General features: G+C 39.5%; 1 protein-coding gene across 7 annotated transcripts in view; it reads right to left on the minus strand.

Moving 5' to 3' along the window:
- CFAP299 (cilia and flagella associated protein 299) overlaps positions 1-25,151 on the minus strand; it is a 567,043-nt gene that overhangs the window by 527,542 nt on the left and 14,350 nt on the right. For all 7 annotated transcript variants that reach the window (XM_070612727.1, XM_070612726.1, XM_070612725.1 and 4 more), the window contains exon 2: positions 20,321-20,451. In XM_070612727.1, the coding sequence (XP_070468828.1) occupies positions 20,321-20,451 (131 nt within the window). The remainder of the gene's footprint in view (positions 1-20,320; positions 20,452-25,151) is intronic.

Below are 25,151 nucleotides of genomic sequence, written 5' to 3' on the forward strand. Positions count from 1 at the left end.
CAAAAGAAGATATGAATATGGCCAATAGACACATGAAAAGATGTTCATCATCGCTAATCATCAGGGAAATGCAAATCAAAACTACACTAAGATATCACCTTACCCCCGTTAGATTGGCAAAAACATCCAAAACCAAGAACGACAAATGTTGGAGAGGTTGTGGAGAAAGAGGAACCCTCATACACTGTTGGTGGGAATGCAAACTGGTACAGCCACTATGGAAAACAGTATGGAGATTTCTCAAAAAGTTAAAAATAGAAATACCCTATGACCCAGCCATCCCATTACTGGGTATCTATCCTAAGAACCTGATATCAGATATCTCAAGAGTCCGTTGCACCCCTATGTTCATTGCAGCATTATTTACAATAGCCAAGACGTGGAACCAGCCTACATGCCCAGAAACTAATGATTGGATAAAGAAGATGTGGTATATATACACAATGGAATACTACTCAGCCATAAAAAAAGACGAAATTGGCCCATTCACAACAATGTGGATGGACCTCGAGGGTATTATGTTAAGCGAAATAAGTCAGTCAGAGAAAGACGAACTCTATATGACTCCACTCATAGGTGGAAATTAGTATATTGAGAAGGAGATCTGATTGGTGGTTACCAGGGAAAAGGGGGGGTGGGGGGAGGGTACGGAGGGGGAAGTGGTGTACCCACAACATGACTAACAAAAATGTACAACTGAAATCTCACAAGGTTGTAATCTATCATAACATTAATAAAAAAAAAAAAAGAGGGTGGGAAAAAAAAAAAAAAAAAAAAAACGACAAAGTTGGAGGACTCCTATTACCTGATGTTAAAACCTAATGACAGTGTGTTGCTCGCATCATGATAGACACATAGGTCAGTGGAATAGAAAGTCCATAAGAAATAGACCCACACACATATGGTCAATTGATTACTGACAAAGCTACCTTCAAAGTCCAATGGAAAATGGATAGTTTTTCAACAAGTAGTGCTGACAATTAGAAATCCAAATTTAAAAACAAAACAAAATAAAACCCTTGACTCTTACCTTGCAAAATATACAAAAAGTAACTCAAAATGGATTATATACCTAAAAATAAAGCCTAAGACTTCAAAAGTCCTAGAAGAAAATAAAGGAAAAAATATTTTTTACTTGGAATATTCAGATAATTCTTAGATAGAACACAAAAAAAACCTGAACCATAAATAAAAATTGATAAGTTGGGCCTCATCATAATTAAAATCTTCTATTATTTGAAAGACACTGTTAAGAAAATTAAAAAAAAAAAAGAAAACAATGTACAGAGAGGGAGAAAATATTTACAAAATATACATCTGGCAAAGAACTTGTAACCAGAATATATAAAGAACACTTACAATAATAATAAGACATTTCACCAAAGAAGGGATATGGATAGTAAACAAGCACATGAAAAGATGCTCAACGCCCTTGGTCAGTAGGGAATAACAGCTTAAAAGTATAATCAGATACTGCTACACCTGCTACACCAGTTAAAAACTTTTAAACTGAAAATACCATGCGTGTTGTCAAGGAAGCGGAACAACTAGAACTCACACGTGCTAGGAGGAAAGTAAAATGATACAGACACTTTGGAAAGTCATTTGAAAGTTTTTCATAAAATTAAACATACACCTGCCATATGAGTCAACAATCTTTCTCTTGGGCATTTACCTAAGATAAATGGAAATACATGTCCTTACAAAGACCTATTTGCGAATATTTATAGCAGGTTTATCAGAAAAGCCTACAACTAGAAAGAACCAACCATCTATCAACTGGAGAACGGATGGATACACAAATTGTCATCCATCTATAAAATGGAATATTTATTACTCAGCAATAGACAAAAACAAACACACATGCAACCACATTGGTCTCAAAAGCCTTATACTTAGTGAAAAAATGGCTACATGTTGTATGATTTCATTCATACGGCATTCTGAAAAAGGCAAAAACTTTAGGTACAGAAATCTGATGGGTAGTTGTCAGGGTCTGGGAAGAAGACATAAATACAAAAGGGCATGAGGAAACTTTGGGGTTATGGAAATATTCTTATCCTGATTGTGGTGGGGGTCACACTACTATATATGTTTGTCAGAATTCATCAAATACTTCAAAAACAATAATTCTGACTCTCAAAAATGAATTATAAAAATAAAGGAGTTGCTGCCTGGCTTCAAGGAGTATGGTTAGCTGACAGCTTCCACCTAACTCTGTTTTGGTCAGCCTCAGCGATTGAGCAGATGTCATGTTGTTCTCGGGGTGGCCTCCACAAATTACCCAGCAAGACAATAGTTCAAAGACTATTTCCACAAAATGTAGGACCCCCCCCAATATACAATCTTTGCTTTGCAGACCCTCCATTGGTCTGCAGAGACTTTGCCAGGTGGAGATTAAGGTCTGACAGCTCTCCCTGTCCAATCCTCTTCTCCACCCTTTTCCATTTATGTTTACTACTTCTCAGTTAACCTCTTGAATTCTTAAGTCCATCTCTGTGCCTGCTTCCCAGAGGGGCTGGTCTGTGACAGCTTGTACCTGGAGTAGCCTGACAAGCAGGCAACAAGATGGGTTTGGGGACTGGACCACTCACCATGCATCCTCTAGTAATGAGGTCCACAGCCCTGGAGGTAAGTGGTGTGCAGACAACCCCAGCACTAGGTGGTAATCCAATTGTTAAAACATTCACATATGGTAAGCTGGGAATGATATGCACTCAGAGGAATGCCCTAGCCAATGGGATGATTCAGACATGTGAAATGTATGGGGAATGATAAACATAAGAGTAATGAAGTTAGATGGCAGTTGCTAAATTGCATTGATGCCCTATAGGTTGAAAACAAAAAGCTAAGGGCAATTAACTAACAATTGTAATGAAGAAAGAGAGCCAGAGAACCTTTTTGCTCTTTACAAAAAAAATCCTCATCTCAGACAGTAAGCAGGTATAAAATGAAGATTAAGCACGAGATTTGATAGTCACAGTGGTTAAAGTCCAAAGACAGACGCTCAGCAGAAGCAGGTCTGTTACACTGAAATCAGAGCTCTGATTAGGAAAACCTGGGATCCTGACACATGGGATGGGGACAACTGAGTAGATGTTCCTGAAAATTTTGACCTCCCCAGACTTCTGAATTTTCTGAGCTTAAAGTGGCCCACTCCTCTCCATTAAGAGCTAGCAAACTCCCATCACCACCAGCAGCAATGCAAGAAGAAAACAGAGGTCTTTGTCCCACAAGACAACGTGTCCACCTCAAAAGATGTCCCCACATCTACTTCTGACCACCAGTCCTATAAGAGGGTTAAATCACAGCCAGGGACATGTTAGGTCTGATAAGTATCAACTTAAAAAGCAAATTTGCCTGTTTTTACCATCAAAATGAGTTTATTTGAGAATAACCTAAAGAACTGCAATTCGGGATGTGCGTGCTATAGCAAACCATAGGCAAATCTGGAAAACAAAGGAGAGGAGCTGCTTTTACAAAGAAAAAGGGGGAGCAAGGAGAGGCTATTCTAAACGAAAGTCCATTGGGGGAAAGTAATAGTTCAGAGTGGCAATGGCTTCTCACTGACTGAGCTGCTGCCAGTTGGGGAGAGACATCTTCCTTCAGTAGTAAAGCAGTTTTACTTCCTCTCAAAGATGCAAGCCTCTGTCTCTTCCTGTTTGGTATAACTGACGATGTATGACAGGGTGTGAGAGCTCCTCCTACAGGTCTTCCTGACTGCAATTTAGTTAAGGTTTCTTTTATTAATTTTCACAATTTCCCCTTTTGATCAAGGTCTTTCTCCAAAAGCATCACTGATCAACAGTCAGGTTCTCTGCATGTAGTGCTCTTATCCCTCAGAGTCAAGAAGGACCTTTCCTGGCTGTCATGTCCCATGTGGTGCATAGTGTTTGGAAACCATTTGGGCCATATTTGAGTAACAAGGAAGATTAGGAGGGAGAACCATCAGGCACTTCTTATTCAAAGTCTATAGTTGTCTGAGGTCATAAGCATCACAAATCATTTCAAATTGTTGAACTAACATCACCTTATTAGGTAAGTCATCTTTGCAAATGTTCAACAGGCAATAGGGACAGAGTTTAACAACAAGTACACAAGGCAGGATTAAGAACAATACAAGAAGCCCAGTTAGTATGATAGTTCTAAACCAGGAGCCCACACCTGAAGGTAACGAGCTGAACAAATCAAAAAACTGTGGATTATTAGGTGAAATTGGTTGTAGCCAATATGCTTGCTCTCTAATCTTATGTAATTGGTCTCTCCCTCCCCAGAGGCATTGGAGGTATTCACTACTGCACAGATACCTCCTTGCTCAGAGAGTAGATAATCAAGGGCTATACACCTATCCAAAACTACCTCGGTCAATGAGTTAAGTGATTGTTGCTGAGCTGAAATGGTTTTGGTTGTGGAGTCAGCCAACTTTGCTAACATCAGGGAGAGATTCCTGATCATTTGTTCATTGGCATTCACTCCAATCCACAGAAAGGAAGTTCTTCCCACACAGACAAACCCAGAGTCAAGCACATCTCCTGGAAATTCTCATTTTGAGCAACTATGGAGATTCAGTGGGAGAAACGAATGATTGATCTCTGTTTGGTTATACAGATAGAACAGGACAGTGAATACAGCAAGGGCACATTGTCCTTATATTCTCCAGTTGTCAAGGAAATGTGTTGCCAAGCATAAAGGCCATTACTGAAATTTCCAAAGATGAAGATGTAGCCGGAGGGTATACATAAGTCTCATGCATAAGTGATATCATCTATAGACTCATGCATTGGCATAAAGACTTTAGCAGTATATAACCAACGCTCAGGTACTATGTTGTTACATACAGAGAGGTTGCATAAATACATGGACATGTTAAGAAATATACAAACAATCCTACTTACATTTATGGTCCCACAAAATTTTTCATACAAATATTCAAAAGCTCTTGCTTTCTTTCCAAGATTGCACCAAATAAAGCAAGGAATGAGTTTAGGTGGGCTTAGCACCCTGACTTGGTAAAATGGGCCAGCAGATCAATTTAGACAAAGAACAGCATCTGGAATCCCAGTGAAATTACTTATAGTGTGAACTAAGGGGTCATTACTGTCTTGGAGAGACCAAGGTTCCTGATGGCAAATCCAGCAATCAGAGCGGTTTCCACCTTTCACAAGGGATTGGGAAACGCAAACAAGGGCACTGTCCTTCCAGGAAGAAGAAGGAGAAAATAAAATAAGAGCAGTGGGTAGAGAGCATGCAGGCCTAGTCCAGTCATCCTGGGAGAGCTGTTCGCCTCAGATGTCCACTGCTTCTTTTCCTAGTCAATTTAACATTGCGGTTCCCAGTGTTCATGCAGGACTAGATGTCAGGTGGAACCTTCTTTAGCTGTGAAATGTGTACCCAAGGCTCAAGTCCCTGAAGTTTGGCTGCCATCTGGGTAGTGAGGAAGACCTGGTATAGTTCCTTCCAAGGAGATTTCAAGGGCAGTAAAATTGGAAACATCAGTTTAGAATGTCGTATCCAAGCATTTAGGGAAACTAGAAGAATTTAGAATCCAATCCAGTTTACAGGTGTAACAAAACCTTAAACAATTAATAGGACTAGAATTTAATATCTACAAAGTGAAAACATAATTTCTCTCTCCACAATAACTCCAATTTTTATTAAAGATAATCATAGTAAAACTAATCTGTATTAAACTTGGCCTGATTACTAACATAAATGCAGCAAGAACAGTGATTGACCATATAAGCTCTTTTTTAAGATTGCTCTCCTAGAACTTTGTAAGCAAGGGACTGGCCAATTTTTCAAGCAGTTTCTTAAAGCTGTCTGTTCATATCTGAGTCTATGTACATCTTTATTGAATATGACATTCTAGTCAAAGCCTTAGTAATGTAGCCAATATTTCCAATTGTATTTTGTTACAAGGAGAAGAGACCTTCACTGAGCCCATGCAAATACATATATTGTCATGAAAAGAATACTTAAGAGATTCTGAATTCAGGAGGGATCAGGTCAAAAAAAAATAAATGTTTCAACACTTGTTGCAAAGATACACTTTACCGGGGCCGACCCCATGGCCAAGTGGTGAAGTTTGCGCACTCCACTTTGGAGGCCCAGGGTTTTGCCAGTTTGGATCCTGGGCGCGGACATAGCACCGCTCATCAAGCCGTGCTGAGGCAGCATCCCACATGCCACAACTAGAAGTACCCATGACTGAAAAATATACAACCATGTACTAGGGGGCTTTGGGGAGCAAAAGGAAAAATAAAATCTTTAAAAAAAAAAAACAGATACACTTTACCAAATTGCTGTAAGTTAAGATAGCTTAAAGGAGAAGAGAAAAAGGGGTCCTTTACATCTGGAAAACAAAACATAAAAGCAATCAAGTCTTTCACTCAAGTTCTAGATACTCCCACCCAGTTCAGTGTTACGATCTTAAAGTTATCAAAACCTGTATTCCAGAGCACCTTTCCAAATCTTTTTCATGAATCTCTTTGAAGTGAAACATATTTGCAAAAGCATCAGAGTAAAACAATAACAGTCTGTAACTGATAAAAGACTGTTTTAGAAAGCAATAGGTAAATGCAATTGCCAAGGAAATTTGGGTATTTTTTGTGACATACACTTTACATAGTAACTAGAACTAGAGATGATAACATTTTATTAGGACATGTCCAACTTTTAGGGATTTTATACAATTTCTAGAACACTTTTTGGTAACATTCATCCATACAATATAACTTAAAAAGGTTTATTACCATTTATTTGACCATGCTTCTCATGTAATTTGACCTACCAAATAAACCTAATTAGTGTAATATAGCTCTTTTTATAAGGAGAGGCAATAAATCTTTTGAGATGTCTCAGGTGCCCTCTGGAAAATCCCAAAGTTACATCCAAGTAAAAAATAAATGTCATTTAGAATTTGAATACTTTGGGAAGTTTGTCAAAAATATCAAGAGGTTTGAACACTTGACTAAATAAGATCACAGATCATCATGAAATAATACTTAAGTATCTATTTGACCAAAGTAACAATAAGAGGTTTCAAGGACAAATACAGAACCTACATAGTTGTGAGCAAAACTTAACTCCTTCAATATTAAGAAGATTGAGTCTTCTTAAATAATTAAAGACCGAATAGAAATACACAGGAAATTATTTTGATAAAACACAAAATCTCTGTTTTCTTGCCATATTGCTTAAAGGTAAAGAAGCCTTCATAATCCGTTATCAAGAGCAAAAGTCTTGGGGCTGGCCCTATGGCCGGGTGGTTAAGTTCGTGTGCTCCGCTGCAGGCAGCCCGGTGTTTCGTCAGTTCGAATCCTGGGCGCGGACATGGCACCGCTCATCAAGCCATGCTGAGGTGGCATCCCACATGCCACAACTAGAAGGACCTACAACTAAGAATACACAACTATGTACCAGGGGGCTTTGGGAGAAAAGAAGGAAAAATAAAAAAAAATCTAAAAACCAAAAAGCCAAAGTCTTGCCCTTTCAACAGAAAAGAAAGCCAAATTTTAACTTTATATCAGTTTATTTTGATACTAAAATTCATCCATTCCAATCTTAGCCAGTCCTGATCACTCATAAAATTCTTTTCCCAAAATTCCTTTCCATAAACCTCTTATAACTTTCTTTTTATATTCAGATTTTGTCCTATGTTTTCTTTTCCCCATTACAAAGTAACCAGCCTTTCCTTTTAGAAGGAATCATTTTCTCTTCCCTAAACAAAATGTATTTCCACTCCTTGTACCATTCCTGATCAAAACACACATTCTACTTTCCTTACATACAGAGATGGGAGATGATTCCCTTTTATTTCTAGTAGCCTTAATTACATATATTAGAATTCTTAACCCTTAAAATCCTTAATTGCTAGTGAAAAATAAGAAGTAAGCAATCCTGGACTGGCACACATAAATACATTTCATAATTTCTAAGAGAATATGCTCTTTTGAATAGTACATCTTTCAGTGTGGCACAAGACATGCTTACCAACAAACTCAAATTTACCTTTAGTTTCTTTGCAATAGGAAGCTAAAAGTAGATAAACCTATCTCCAGTAATTAATGTTTTAGTATTTTATCTTGCTTGGAAAGTGATTTAGGTCTTCAATGACTATCTATTATTTAGTTTAACTTAGTGTAAACTTTGATCTTATTTACATTTATTTTAATTACTTGCTTTTCAAAATCATGCTTGGATTAGACGTTAAATAACTAACCATCATCTTAAGCTACATTTTTAAAATTTTTTATTGAAGTCACAATAGTTTTAACATTGTGAAATTTCAGTTGTACGTTATTATTTGTCAGTCACCATATATATGTGCCCCTTTACCCCTTACGCCCATCCCCTTAAGTTACCTTTTTGCTAACAAATTTTGTAACAGAGACAGCATGAGCCTACTCAACTAGTAAACCTAGGCAGAAAAAAAGGCTGCACATTTGCATTACAGCAAATACTAACAACTCTGAAATGTGCCTGTTTTTATTTACACCAACAAACTTAAGCTAGCTTTTTTTAATTATTATTTACTAAAGACTTATTCTAGATCACATAAACTGGAAAAGCATTTGAGTTGGTTTCTAAGATTTCTGAGATTTAGGAATACTTAATTTATAAGCACTTAATTTAAAGCCAATTAAATAGAGCTTTTTACAAATCAATTGCAGTAATACCAACCAGAGGTAGAAAAATATCACATCTCTATAATATACATATATAGACACAGACACAAATACAGATCTCATAGCTTTCATCTTAAAACTTTTAGCCATGTCTCAGGTACAAAACTCGAAAGAATAGTTGGATCCAAATTGTTATTTCTGGAAGATGGACTGAGGTAAGGTCACATCTTCAGGTGGCCAGACTCTTTTACTAAAGATTTTTCTGCATGCTGTAAGGATCCTTTTAGAGCTGTTTTTGTAGTCATTTTGTCTATTATCAAAAGTCTAAGGAAATGGCTATTTTTTTCCTCTAGTTGTTTATTTGCTCCACTTAATTAGAAACAGTAATTAGAGGTTTAGCACTAGAATCCTCAGAGGGTCTGATTTTATGGAGGGCAGGTTTCTGCAGAAAGGAAGAGAAGAAGATGGTATTGGGGGTGAAGCCTGGGCACAAGGTGGCCCTGGGGTGAAGTGTGAGACAAAGGAGTCTGGGAAGACAAACAAAACGGCACCTGAGACAAAGAAGGAGGAGGAGGGGAACATGAGGCTCCAGAAGCCATTTTGTTCTCCCTTAGTTTTGTAGTTTTTTTGGCTAATTTAGATAAGGTATCTTGCAGTGAAGCAATTTTAGAGCTTTGTGTGCACCTAGAAGCTTCCAGGTACCCATGAAAAGAGACACACCATTCATGTTGCTTAATTTTAGAGCTGCAGTCTTCCAATTTGGTTTTAAGAAAAGCTAGTTTGGAGAGATTGAAAGCTCCCCGTAATGGCTATTGCAATTCCAGACTGCTTTTGGTCTGTTTAGCCTACTTAGTTAAAAATGCACATGGAGGGGGCCCAGAGTTCTCAAACGTAAACATCGCTGGGGGCCCTGAAGAGGGTTTCCCTCAGAACATTTGGATGACTGGGATCCCATTTCTGAAATTTCCTCTGAAAACTCAAGGAAGTTAGCAGAGTCCTTCCCCTGATCCCTGAAGGAATCTAAAAACAAAAGAAAGTGGCTGGATTCCCAGTCCTGATTCCAAAAGGAATCCAAAAACCAAAGAAAAACTCCTGGATCTTCAGCAAGTCTGAACCCCAAAAGGAGCTGTGCTACCTTCAGAAAAGAACTAAGTATTCCCCAAGGACGACACTTTGAACCCACGGACAGAGCCTTGAAGCAGGAGGAGAAAGTCCTTTCCCTAAGAGGACAAGGCCTCTCCAGATCCTGAATAAAGTCTGAGAGTTCCAAATGCAAGGAGAGTAGAGCTCAGAATCTGAGAGGAGACTCACCAAACCAAAAGCAGACGGCAACTCACAGAAGCGATGAGCACAAGGGGCTCAGGGACAAGTACCTTGCTCGATTCTGGGGTTCTCCATCTCTCTGGGGTTGCCTCCTTTGGATCCCACTTTTCTGACACCATATATGTCAACTTAAAAAGGAAATAAGCCAGTTATTTTACCCTCAAAATGAGTTTATTCAGGAATAATCAAAAGAATTGCAATTTGGGACGTACATGCTATGGCAAAGCACAGGCAAATCAGAAAACAAAGGAGGGGCGCTGCTCCTATAGAGAAAAGAGGAAGTAGGGAGGGGCTGTTCTAAATGAAAGTCCCCTGGGGGAAAGTAACAGTGTAAAGCAGCAATGGCTTCTCATTGGCTCGGCTGTTGCCAGGTGGGGAAAGAAATCTTCCTTCAGTAGTAAAGTAGTTTTTTTTTTTTTTTTTTTTTTAAAGATTTTATTTTTTTTCCTTTTTCTCCCCAAAGCCCCCAGGTACATAGTCGTGTATTCTTCGTTGTGGGTTCTTCTAGTTGTGGCATGTGGGACGCCGCCTCAGCGTGGTCTGATGAGCAGTGCCATGTCCACGCCCAGGATTCGAACTAACGAAACACTGGGCCGCCTGCAGCGGAGCGCGCGAACTTAACCACTCGGCCACGGGGCCAGCCCCTGTAGTAAAGTAGTTTTACTTCCTCTCAAAAATGCAAGCCTTCATCTCTACCTAGTTGGTGTATTTGATGATGTATGATAGGGCATGAGAGCGCCCCCTACAGGTCTTCCCAACTCCAATTTAGTTAAGGTTTCTTTTATCAATTTCCACATAAGGGGAAAAAAGGGACATAACCCAAAAGGAGCTGCAGGACCTAGTCAGCAAATACCAGCAGGACTGAGGGAGTACTCATGGGACTAGATTCTGAGGATTCTAAACCAGGAAAGCCAGAAATAAGGCTGAATAAATCAGAGTTTGTTGACTTGTGGCACTCTCTCAGGACACAGGACATAGCATTTTGGTAAGGACCCCAGACAAGAGATTCGCTTATCCCAGTACTAGGGTGGCTCCATCAAACCTGGAACAAGTAATGGCCCACACTGAGTACATCTGAGATGCCTAAATTGCAGAGACAGAATTTTGAGAAAGGGATTAAAAGGCTTGGGAAAATAGGCACACTAGAGTGGACATATTACATGAGACCAGAAAATCCAGAGGGCTAGGGTCCATGAAAGGACCCAGACCAAGGCCATCAGAAATGCACTGGTCAAAATAGCACCAGAATCACTAAGCAAGTAGTTCAGTGGTGGCTCTCCAATGCAGGCCAGGGCTAAATGTAAAAGAGCCTGTCACAGACCTAGGCTTGCTGAGAGGAATAGGAATAATAGTGCCTTGATGCAATAGAAGCTAAGAGATGGAGCTTAATCATAAGAAGCCAAGGACTTGTAATTATCATAAAGACCAATAAACTCAGAGTGGTTACCAAGGGCCCTAATGTGCAGAAAGTTATGGAATTGGTTTATTGAACACAGCATACCTTGGGGCGAAATAGATGGGCAGTCAACAAAGGTACTACTCAATTTATATCATAACAAGAAATCAAAGTTGATTATCTGAGGTTGAAGGCCGCTATCCCAATAAAAAGCCATGATGCCTTGCCCAGTATCCATACCTAATCCAGTTTTCAGACCAGGAACTTGTGGACTGAAGAAGTTACCAGGTCCTAGAGGAATGGACCTGCAACACTGTAGCAAGTTCCATGGCAATGATTCCCTCTGTTCTTCCCCCAAAGGGACCTACGACCATTTACTTAAATAAGTATACACAAGGAAAGGAAAATAGCCTGACAGTTGATAAGACTATTGAATGCAAGGTTATAGCTAAGATTGGTATCTGGAGATCCAAAGCATCATTGTGGTCCCACTATTAGAGTGAAGGCACAAGGGGGTATGATAACAAATGGAGTCCTGGCCAAGGGTTGGTTTATAATAGGTCCATTGTGTCCCTGGATCCACCCAGGGACCACTGATCTGAATATTCAATTCAGATTTTCATACTTGGCAGTTGACACAATCCCCGTATTAGATCCCAGAGAATGACTGTAGACTACCACAAGCTCATCCAAGTAGTAGTCCTGATTGCAGCTGCAGTGCTAGTTGCTAGAAGAGATTAATATGGATTCAGGCATGTGGTATGTAGTTATTGATTTGGTGATTGAGTTCTTTTCTATCCCAATTGCGAAATGAGGTCAAAATCAGTGAATAGACATTAAACAGGCAACAATATTCGCTCACAGTTTTGTCCCAGGGCTATGCTAACATTCTTGTCTTCTGTCATAATGGAATCTGGACCAACTGGACATCCCACAGAATATCACATTGATTAATTCCATCAGCGAAATCATCACACACTGATTGAAAGAATGAACAAGAGATGGCTAGCACATGGCTTTTATGAGACATATGCACTCCAGAAGAGGACAGATAAACCCTACAAAGATTTGGAAATCCACCACTTAAGTTTTTGGGGATAAAGACTTGCTCAGCATATTTGTTTCCTAGGGCTGCTGTAACAGAGTATCTTATCAGAGTGGCTTAAAACAATAGAAATGGATTGTTTCACAGTTCCAGAAGCTAAAAGTCCAAAATCAACATGCATCATCAGGGTCATGCTCCCCTCTGGAACCTGTAAGGGCATCTTTCCTTGCCTCTCCTAGCTTCTGGTAGTGTGCTGGAAATCTTTGGCACTCCTTGGCTTGTAGATGCATCACTTGAATCCTTCATTATCACATGGCATCTTCCCAGTGTGTCTGTCTTCATATGGCCCTTTTCTTATAAGGACACCAGTCTACTGGAGTAGGGGCCCATCCTACTTCAATATGAACTCACCTTAAGTTAACTAATTACATCTGCAATGACCTTATTCCCAAATAAAGTCACATGCTAAAGTACTCGGGATTAGGATTTCAAAATATCTTTTTTGGGGAACACAATTAAACCCATAACTTTCAGGGATGGCCTTAAATTACAGTGGGGAAGAAAAACCTTCCCAATGGGCAGAACTTCAGGTGACACATCTGATCATCCACTCTGTGTAGAAAGATAAGGAAAAAGAACTGGCCCAAAGATCAGAAGAAACTCACAGGCAGTAGAATGGCCTGGCTGGCTGCGCAGGAACCTGGGAAGAAAAAAGTTGGGAAGATTGGAGACCAGGAATGTCTGAGGTGGAGCCATATGGATGGACATATGAGAATGAGTGAAACAGTTAAAATTTTTATAATGTCCACCAAAAAGGATGCACTAAACAACCAAATAGACAAAAGGGTTCAGCCAATTGATGTCAGCCAGCCTTTGTCAGTGGTCATCTCACTAGCATGATGGGCACATGAATAAAGTACAACAGATGAAGGCTATACCCTAATAACATAGACTCCCACTTACCCAGGCCAATCTAGCTACTTCTACTTCTGAAAGTCCAATTTGCCAGCAACAGAGATCAATGCTGAGCCCCTGGTAGGGCATCATCACAACGGGACTCTTGCTGGTGATTTGACTACACTGGGCCCTTTTTGTCCCAGAAGATACAGCAGTTCATTCCCATGGGAATACCTATTCCAGATATGAGTGTGCCTTTTCTGCCTCCTTGGCCTTAGTTGGAGTGCTTATGGAATACCTGATCCATAGGCATGGAATCTAATACAACATAGCATCCCAACCAGGGAACTCCCTTTACAACGAAAAGGTATGAGAGAGAGCTCATGACCATGGGATCCTCTTGCCATATCACACTGTACACCATCAGAAGCTGTCAGCCTGAAAGTGTCAGAATGGTCCACTGAAGGCACAGCTGAATTGCCAGCTTAGAGGCAACACTGTTCAAGGATGAGTTGCCATCTTTTAGGACACGCTCACTAGGGAAAACAGTAAGAGTCCCACTGAACTACAAGCTATGGCTGCCACATGAACATTTTGGGCTTTTTAAGCTCAGGGACCAGCAGGCAAGAAGAGGGGACACTATTTTGTGAAGAGTACTGGATGCTGATCAGCAGGATAAATAGGACTGCTGTTACAGAATGGGAGTAAGGAGGAACATAAGACAAACTTGAGGGACCCACTTGGGCACCTCTTGATACTCCTTTATGAAATGTTTACTGAGAAAGACAAATGCAGCAACCCCAGCCTGAGGAAAGTAGGATTACTAGGATCCTGGCCATCTCATGTTTGAGACTTCAAGAGGTGATAGCTAAAGGCAGAGGATTCAGAATGGATAGCAGAAGGAGAGATGAGAACCAGTTCTGGCCCCCAAGCCAACAGGGGTGATGGGAACTGTAGCTCATCCTACTGACTTTCCTCTTCTGAGTTTCCTCGCAGGGAGAGAGGCCCTCAGTGCTCCGGAGAAGCTGCTGCCTGCATGCTCAAAGTGGATCTGCATGTCACAAGGGGCGGACAGTGGCAGGCGTGGAGACGCATCACTCAAATATCCCTTGGAGAAAGACCTCACCACCTGGCAGTGAGGAGTTTTCTGGGCTGACAGCCTCCAGCTGTTAACCCTTTCAGGGTCTGCCTCACTTTTCAAGCTGAGATCACACATTTTTGGGGGCAGCCCCTAGCCAATGAGTGTGCATAGCAGGGGTACTAGGACCTGACCATTTCACACAATGCCAGATTCCTTCAATGGACAACCTTTATTCTGGAGCTCTCCACTGTGCTGGGAGAGTCTTTGTAACTTTGGCATCAACGTTCTGACCCTGCTCAGCCCTGTTTCCTCACTTTTCCTTTCACGGGTGTTGCTTCTCCAACAAACCTTTTGCGCTGTTAACTCTCACTGTCTGCCTCCCAGAGAAGCTAATCAGCAACAAGCCACAAGCCTATATTTTTTGTTTGTGAGCTACAAAACATAGGAGAATAACTTTTTAAAAACACAATATTTGAAACAAAGGCAAAAGTTGAAGCCATTTCTCAGAAATCAGATTTTATCTAGCAGAACACTTTAAACTTACATAAATTCATTTAATTCACAAGTATATGCTATTCACTTTGGGTCATAAAGTGAATGGGATAGTCATTTTACATGAAACAAATTTTGGCCTTTTATCCAACTTCACCTTCATAAAATTGAAAGAGTATCCTGTCAAGTAATAGATATTTCCATCTCCTATTTTTAAAAATAAATTGAAGAAGACAACTCCAAATCATACCAGAAAGTAGTTGACAGAGGATAAATTGGCTAGGCTGGTAGAATAAGAAAGGTTGAGGGCTTGTGTGGCTTTTACATTTAGTTCCAGATGTACCAGAGGATGAAAGCACACAAGAACCTTCCCCTAAATCACCCTAGACAGCCTCTCCATTTAAGCAAAAAAGACCACAGGGATCCCTACACATTCCAGGGAAGTCCAGGGAAGCCTTAAAGGAATTCCCAGAAGCTCATCATAGGTCTCTCAAGAAGATGGCAGTAGCCAACCAGCAGTTACCAGCTCTATCAGGGCTGCCACTTATTCCATCTATCTGCATTTCAGATGCTGTGTCTCGGTAAAATAAGGCCATGATCCCAGGAGCAGTTTTAAGAGGGGCTAATTCATCACCTGAAAAGATAAGCCGTCTCAAAGCAGCATCTGATGATCTTACAAGCTCATCTAGGAGATGTTAAGCCTGAGGGATGACTCAGTTATAAGCACTAACTAGACCTCAATGTTCAACCTGTATTGCAAATAGTCAAGGTCTCTCTCTCCATCACCTGTGGAAATCAACTGAGCTTCTCACTACAAATAGAAATTCTCTGGAGCTTATGATGGGAGCCACCTCAGTAAATGCCATGGCCAGCCCCTGAGGAAAAGAATACTGTCTCGACAAAAGGACAAAAGCTAAACTACTCCCATCCCTTCTTTCCAACCTTTATAGCCTCCGCCTTGTGGCTACTATACCCAGCTAGCATGAATCTCAGTGGAGGAGAGATGAGAGATGATATTTACATGATAGTGAAGCTGAGACAGTTTTGAAGCAAAAATTGAGGGACCTAGGAGAAAGCAGAACCCACCCACCACCAACACCACCCCAGTAAATGTGGAAATGAGTGGCCTATAGCTGGCACAGCTTTAGGGGAAAAAAGTCTTAGCAAGGGAACAGGTACAAAGTAAGACAAAGGTAGAGAGAATAATTTGTGAAGCAGAGTTTATCACAGAATCGAGCCACAGTGGATGTGTCCAGCTTCATACCCCTCTTTGCCTGCTTAACTCCTACTTATCCTTTAAGAGAAAATTTAGCAGTGACGCCTTAAGAAGAGCTTTCCCTGTTCTTCGCATCCCCCAAATCTTAACTCAGCACTCCTTCAGGGTGTTGCCACAGCACCCATCACAGCATATATTATCTTCTATTGTAATTGCCTTTTTAACTGAGATATAATTCCCATACCATAAAATTCAAACTTTTAAGGTGCACAATTCAATGGTTCTTAGTATATTTACAAAATTGTGCAATAAATATCAATATCTTTTTCACTCCAAAAGGAAAATTAGCAGTCATTCTCCATTTACCCTTCCTTCCAGCCCCTCGCAACCACAAGTCTATTTTCCGTCTCTAAGGATTTACCTATCTGGACACTTTATATAAATGAAACTATACAATATGTAGTCTTTTTGTCTGGCTTCTTTTGCTTAGCCTAATGTTTTCAAGATTTATCCACATTGTAGAGTGTAATAGTACTTCACTCCTCTTTATGACTGAATAATATTCCATTGGATCTATATACCACATATTTTTTGACCCATTCATCAGTTGATAGATATTTGAGTTGTTTTCATTTTATGGCTGCTATGAATAATGCTGCTGTGAAAATTGGTATGTAAGTGTTGAAGTGGACCTATGGTTTCAATTCCCTTGGATATATACCTAGGAGTGGAATTGCTGGGTCATATGGTAACTCTATGTTTAACTTTTTGAACAACTGCCAAACTGTTTTCCATTTTACATTCCCATTAGCAAGGTAATTGTTTGTCATTTATCTAGTTCTCAAATTTCTTAAGGGCAGGGAATAATTCTTACGTTCTATCATATCCCCAGCACCCGGCACAGTGCCTAATGCAGTATAGTTGTCTACAAGCATTTGTAAGGTGACTGACTGAATAAAAGCCAGAGATAGTTTTTTTTTTCCTGTGGAAATTAATAAAAGAAACCTTAACTAAACTGAGTCAGGAAGCCCTGTAGGGGGAGCTCCCACACCCTATCACATATTATCAATTGCACCAAACAGGAAGAGACAGAGGCTTGCATCTTCCACAGGAAGTAAAACTGCTTTACTACTGAAGGAAGATGTCTCTCCCCACCTGACAACAGCCCAGCCAGTGAGAAATGCTGCAGCTCAGCCAATGAGAAGCCCTTGCTGCCCTGAACTTTTATTTTCCCCCAATGGACTTTCCTTCATAACAACCCCTCCCTACTTCCCCTTTTTCTCTATGAAAGCCTCTCCCTTCCTTTCTTTTCTGGATTTACCTGTGGTTTGCCATAGCAAGCACATGCCAAATTGCAATTCTTTTGGCTATTCCCAAATAAACTCATTTTGAGATAAAATAACAGGCAAATTTGCCTTTTAAGTTGACATACCTTATGCCTTCTTCTTTTCAAAATACCTACCAAATACCCTTTCCTAATATTTTAAGTTTCACCTCTTCAGACTCTTTCCCCTATGAAACTATTCTAAGTAAGTGACACACTCTTATGTGCCAGCACTTCTTGAAATAGGTGCTCTCCGATTGTCAGAGCAAAGGATTGTGATCTACTTGGGGCTGCTCACCTGCACATTAGAGAAGTTAATGTAAAATAATCTGATGGTAGAATCCAGTGTTTCCAGTTGGTCCTAGTTGGCAGGCAGTCAGATGCTCATACCTATTTTCAAAGTGATCTTCCAGCAAATATAGGCACAGGACATATTTGGCTCCAGGACACTCTCTGCTGGCCCTGCTGCCAATAACACTACAATGAATCTGACAGAGAAAGGAGCAAAGTGACTCCCACATGGGGCAAGAGAAAATATATGGGGCCCATCCCATTACAAAGGCAGCCTGAGAAGATCTGCAGATGAAAGGGCATTCCAACTCTAGCATCTCAGGGTGGGGATTAGTCTCCCATGACTGGCACTTAAGTAGCCTGATGGCTTCCAGCTCTGACCAGTTAAAGAGACTATTTCATAGAGTAAATACCCACTTTGATCCTCAAACACGAAACGAGCATTGTACATGGATAGAATTTACACTTTAAATATGACCAACTCTTCGTGATATGAAATAGGATGTGTCGCTAATAAAACATGAATATACATTAACTCCTTATAAAATCTCACAAAAATCTCTCTACTTCTACTCCTAACTGATAAACATTTATTGATACCTACAGAAAGAGAAGACTCTCCTAATGTTTTATATAACACACATCACAATATACACATGTACTTTGCCTTATTTCAATTTTCTAAGAACAGAAGTCGAGTGTAACTGTGTTGAATACATTATTGAAGTTTTATATAAATTACCTGTGGTAAGCAGAATGCCCCCCACAAGGATACCCATGCCTTAATCCCGAGAACCTATGAATGTGTTACATTACATGGCAAAATGGACTTTGCAGATGTAATGAAGGTTGTAGACCTTAAAATAGGAAAATTATCCTGGATTAGCTAGATGGTCCCAGTGTGATCACATGTGCCCTTAAAAGGAGAGATCTTTCTCTGGTTGGAGTCAGGAAAGATGCTGCAGAAGAGGAAGTCAGAGAGATGTGCAGGGTGAGAGGATCTCAATCCACTCTTGCTGGAGAGGGACCAGATGGAAAGCATGAGAAGAAACGTGGGCAGCCTGTAGAAGCAAAGACCAGTCCCCAAATGACAGTTGACAAGGAAACGGGACCTCAATCACAAGGAACTTTGGCCGGCAACCTCAGATGAGTCTGGAAGCAGATTCACCCTCAGAACCTCCACACAAGAACTCAGTCCTGCCAGCTCCAGGATTTTGACCTTATAATAAGCTGAGTAGAGAACTCAGCGGAGCCCTGTACTTAGACTTCTGACCTACAGAACTACGAATAAATACGTTTGTGTTGTTTTAAGACACTAACTTTGTAGTAATGTGTTATGGCAGCAATAGAAAACTAATATATTACCAAATGTCAATATATTAAATTTCAATGTTCTATGGTTCTGAAACACGATAACCATTAGGACGATCGATTATAATCGGACAATCCCAGAACCAATTCATATTCCACCACTAAATGTTATTTTTTATGATAAATACACAGGAGAGGCCGGCCCGTTGGTGCAGTAGTTAAGTTTGCAGGTTCCGCTTCAGCGGCCCAGGATTTGCCAGTTCAGATCCCGCTTGTCAAGTCATGCTGTGGCAGGCGTCCCACATATAAAGTAGAGGAAGATGGGCACGGATGTTAGCTCAGGGCCAGTCTTCCTCAGCAAAAAGAGGAGGATTGGCAGCAGATGTCAGCTCAGGGCTAATCTTCCTCAAAACAATAAAATATACACAGAAGATTTCTACTCGATTACTGAGGGGTTTTTTGATGTTATCTAATAATAATATAGCAATTTCTAAGTAATTATCCTCTCCACTTATAACTTTAGCATTCTTTTTTTTTCCCCTTGAGGAAGATTCACCCGAAGCTAACATCTGTGCCAATCTTCCTCTATTTTGTATGTGGGATGCCTCCACAGCATGGCTGATGAGTGGAGTGGGTCATGCCCAGGACCCAAACCCATGAACCTGGCCCACCGAAGCAGAGCACACAGAAATTTAACCACTCGGCAACAGGGCCAGCTCCAATAACTTTAGCATTCATTTTTAAAAAGTAAATAGATAGTTATTTTGTCAAGTCTTTTTCAAATTGTCTTAGTTTGAGACAGTTCACTTTAGGTATACATGTCTTTCATATGTTTAATATATTTTATTAGATTCATATTTTATATAAACATATATCAGTCATGTTAACAAAAGTCAGTGATTGTTAATAGAGTTGAATGAATCAATGCTTATAAAAATGTAAGAACATAAATGATGCCAAAGATTTACAGACCTCAAAAGTACAAAGAATTCTGAGGCAAAAGTCACTCATATTTTTAGTATATAAATACCTAAAGCCAATAATATTGAGATACTTTTTAACAGGAACTTATTGGTATGATGACCACATTTTGGTATTTACATTTCTTAAGCTAGTAGCTCAGAGTTGCATGGGTTACTTGCAAGTATATCACAATTGCTCCAGTTCCTGATCTGGACAATACAGACTTAAGATATTCCAAGTTCTACCTGCTCCAACCAGCGTTTCTAAATTATTATAACAATCCCAACAAAGTCGGATTTTTCCATAGACTCTATGCTATCATATAAAATCCAGATCTGGAACACAGACACTTACTTTTTCTGGGTTCTTTCAGCCAATCTTGCAATCTCTATAGCCGCCTTCCTCGCTTCAAAATCTTCCCTTTTCACCACCTCTCCAGTCCCTCGGTAGCCTAGCTCCACCAACTGGCGGGCCAGGCTTTCATCCTACAGGGAAAATCAATTGTTAGATCTGTGGATGAATGAAACACCCTATTTTATCCTACGTATACTGAATAATTGTTTCAAAAGAAAAAGCAACTTTATTATTCACAAATGAGACAAGATTTTCAGATATGAAAATTTAGAATTCTTTCTAACAATACTTTTATAAACATCTGATTTGTCATCCTTTTCCCATGGATGTAAGATGAAAAAAAAAAAATAACATCAATCACTAAATCCTCTCTAAGGGACTGAAGGACAAAAGTCTGCTGTTTTTAATCAATTTATGAAAACAGCTGTAGATAATTAATAGAATATCTTTAAAACAATAAAACTAGAGACAATAGTACTTACACAAGAAAGACTTGAAAAACCAACTGCACAAAAAGAGAATTGGTTTGCTTTCAAGAAAGTTCAACATTTCAGACTCACCTCCTTGAAGTCAATTAAGTGATGACACAGAGCATTATAACTTCAAATACAAAAATAAAGAGCAGATGAATTTCCTATTTATGTAGAAAAATGTTGTTACATATAATGGTGGTACCAATAAAAACAGAAAAGTAGAAACCTAAGAAGATGACCACACAAAGCTCCAAAGTGAAAAAGAATTTCCCCACAATCTTTTAGACCCTTTATATTTCAGTTACTTTAAGAACTGTCTCACACATTTTTGTCACTTGCATGGCACATTCAAAAAAGAATAGTTTCCCCATAATTTTGAAAAGGTGTCATTTTACTTGAAGTTACTAATATAAAGACAAAAGCATTACATTAAATCATGTTTGCATTAATAATGGTCCTTATATTATCATCTTAATTAAATCCGAAATACAGAGAAAACGGCATGTATTTTATTGTTATACACCCTCACTTACACTACTGCTGAATGCAAAAACCATCTAACAGGATTAAATGGGAAAACTTAAGATGCAGGCTTAATAATCTATTCAACCTACAGTGGCTATTTTAAAGTTCAAACCAAAAACTTCAGATACTATCAATCTAGGAAACTTGCTACTTTCCTTTGCTAAACATTAAAAGCAAACATGAACCTGCATATCCACTGTAACAATGTGGATACATTTGCCAAGCTGACACCATGCAAACAGGCCTTGAGGGGGGCTATTTGCCTTCTTTCTGACTTGTTGCCCTGCTTACTATACTCGGCATCCCCAGCCTTTTTAGTCTGAACCACAAAACTGAGCCAATGCCTCCACCTAGTGGAATTAATATTTAATAGAAAGAGCAATGCAGGTTTTGGGTTTGACTTAGAAAAAGCTCGATGATTTGAGTGTAAATTTTCTTAAATGTATTATTGGCACTGAGCTTATGGGAAGAACTCTCAGCTGAGCTCTGTGAGACTGCGGGGTTCTGCTAGCAGAATATGAACTGCTTGTGGTCAAAAGAGTATTTCACATAATAAAGACCATTAAAAAGTTGGTGTATTCATTTTGTATACGGAATGAATTATGCATTCCTGTGTGCCTTACCTGGGCCACACAAAACCATTTGGATACTTCTGCATTCAACTATACTAACATATATTGTGATAAATGACAAGATCTACTGAGAAAACAAGCAGCAAGTTGAAGCTGGTTGCCTCTCTTCCCATTACTACGCTCTAACTGCTGGAACCACGAGTCATCTCTCCACTTTAAATGTTCAGTTATCCTTAAAGAAATCATCTTTAAAGGAACTGAGAAATAAAATATTTTTTTCTTCACACACTTAGCATTTCTGGGGCTTTTTATTCCTTTGTGGAGACTCCAGTTTCCTACTGATACATGATTTTCCTTCTACCACCTAAATTTTAACATTTCTTGTAGTATAGGTCTGCTGACAACAAATTATCTTGGCTTTTGTTTGACTGAAAAAATATATATATATATATATTTATTTCACTTTAATTTTTTTTTTTTGAGGAAGATTAGCTCTGAGCTAACTACTGCCAATCCTCCTCTTTTTGCTGAGGAAGACTGGCCCTGACCTAACATCCGTGCCCACCTTCCTCTGCTTTATATGTGGGACACCTACCACAGCACGGCTTGACAAGCGGTGCCATGTCTGCACCCGGGACACAAACCAGCGAACCCAGGCCACCAAAGGGGAACGTGCGCACTTAACCGCTGCACCACCAGCCCGGCCCCATTCGCTTTAATTTTTAAAAGATATTTTTGGTGAGTGAGTGTTCCAGGTTGACTTTTTACCTTTCAGGTAAGGTAAAAATGTGCTAACCATTTTTCCCCACAACCGACCATTCCCCACCACCGACCTGGCTGCACCCTTGGTGTGAAGTGCCTCCGCACTATTTCTCTGAGTAGGGGTCGGGGTGAGGCACAGACCAGGTTTGTGGTTCGCATGTCAGTTGCTGTGAGCCAGACTCCTTACTGATGAGTGTGGGACAAGGGGCACCCAGCATCTGGGGCACCCAGGTGGTTTTCATCCAAAAAAGAAAGAAGAGAAAGTCTACCCCTACTAGAATGCTTGACATTGCCCCCACAGGCTCGGTTAGCTTTTATTTGTGTTATTTGTTGTTACTGTGTTGTTTATTGCTAGAGAATAAAGTACTGTTGTAGCTCAATCTTAGATTTTTGTACTAAACTCATTGATCTGTTCTAATAGGGTCCCAGTTAATTTTCTTGCACTTTCATAATAGATAATCATACTGACTATAAATAACATTCTTGACTCCTTTTTCCAAAATTTATAACACTTTGCTTTCATTGTAGCATTGCTTTGGCCAGACTGCCAATAAAAAGTTAAAAGTACTAGCAAACATTTTTATCAGGTTTCTGATTCAAATGTTTAATCACTGAATATGAAGTTTGTGTGTGTTTCTGCTTCTCTGACTGAATCCTGAATGAATCACAATTAGTTACTGGCAACGGTTCCAGAGGAATAGAAATTTAAGGATGGTTCTCTGAATTGGTTCTGAGTTACCTGGAATTGGGTCTCTGATCTTATTAAAGGCATTAAAAGCCCTGTTTATAGTGGTAAAGAGTACCCCGTAGTCCGTGGAATGTAAAGGCAAAAGTTATTTAATTTATCACCTCTAGATACCTGCCATGAAGACAAGGCTTTGGGTAACCAAATGTTTGCTGCCGGAGGACATTTTAGTGGCAATAAGAAATATAACGGAGTGGGTTGTTTGTAAGCGTGCTGCAGGCCTGGGGGAAAGAAAATGAGGCGCCCAGGGCTCTGGGATTAGCCACCCACTTGGCAGCAGGTTCGTTACATAGGAAAGGGGGGATCACGAAAGGGGGAAATATTTGGTATAGTTTCATGATTTTTAAAAATTTTTTTTCATAAATGATATTATGCCATATATATGCAACTTTTCATATAATTATTATTTTTAGTGTTCATATGAGAATTGCCTGTTTGCTAAACTTGCTCATTTTTCTATTGGATTTTATCTATTTCTTATTGCTTTATAGGGCTTTATTCTAGCTAGAAAGTTCTTGTTGATTATATTTTGCAAATATTTATTCTCAGGCAGTTGATAGTCTTTTGACTTATTTATGATATATTTGTCAAACAGAACTTAAAATTTTTGGCAAGGAAATTACATATCAAACCTTAATAAAGCCATAGAAAAAATGCATCAATGCATTTACTAGAAAAAAGAAAGTCTGAAAATAAACAGCTAACCATTCAACTAAAGAAAGTAGAGAAAGAATAGCAAAATACATTTAAATAATATAGAAGGAAAGAATTAACGGAAACAACAGGAAAAATGAAAAAATAGATATTAAAATATACAGATCCAGTCAGCTTTGATTGCTTAATGAAAGCTAAGAGCTTATTCTTTAAAAAGACCAATAAAATAGATAACATTTGGCAAGACTGATGGTGGAAACAAAGAATACACAAACAATTTCAGAAATCAGAAAAGAGCTATAACAGCAGATAAAAGAAAACCATACACAAGTTTATAGTACATTTGAAACTCTATATGAAAATGTATGAAGCATTTGCTCAAGTTACAAATTGAGAAAAGACCGGTAGGTGGTTTTAGGAGTCCTTGATTTTCTCCAAAAAGTCTTTCTTTTGCATTCCCATTTGAATGTTAGGTTATCTAGTTCATTAGTCAGAGTCCAGACAAGAAATAGATGATACATTCAAATGGAATAATTGAAGGAAATTGAATGGCTGAGTTAATTTACAAAGGTATAGATAGGGTTAAGAGAAATCCAAGAGGGATAATGTAGCACCCTGCAGCTAGGAACAGAACTGAGCTATTAACAGCCATTAACTCATCCAAACGGAGGTGAGGGAAGGAAGCAGTTCATAGAACCAGGGGAGACAGCTCTAGGACAGTTGCCGGATCCTAAATTGTGGTTTGATGCAAGAAAATATCCATTGTTAACCTGCAGCCCAGTGTGGAAGGAGTCTGAAGAAAAAAATGCCCGACTTCTCTCTCCTCTGGCTTCTAATTTCTTGCTGCTGCCTCTTATTGGCTGAACCCAATTGGCTAAAGGGAAAGGGGGCCCTGTTGAAGCAGTCAACAGAAGTCAACCTCTTGGGGCACAGAGCACAGAGCAGGTTGGGGAACAGAAGGTAGATCTCAAGGGCCAAACAGAATATCTAATGCAGCCAGAATTCTAGATTCAAAATAAAATTTTCTAAGAAGTTTAAAGATATTACTCCATTTTCTTCTGGAATCACTAGTGGGAATGCAAAATTTAAGATCAAGCTGA

The sequence above is a fragment of the Equus przewalskii genome, chromosome 3, assembly GCF_037783145.1.
Source record: "Equus przewalskii isolate Varuska chromosome 3, EquPr2, whole genome shotgun sequence".
Lineage (NCBI taxonomy): Eukaryota > Metazoa > Chordata > Mammalia > Perissodactyla > Equidae > Equus > Equus przewalskii.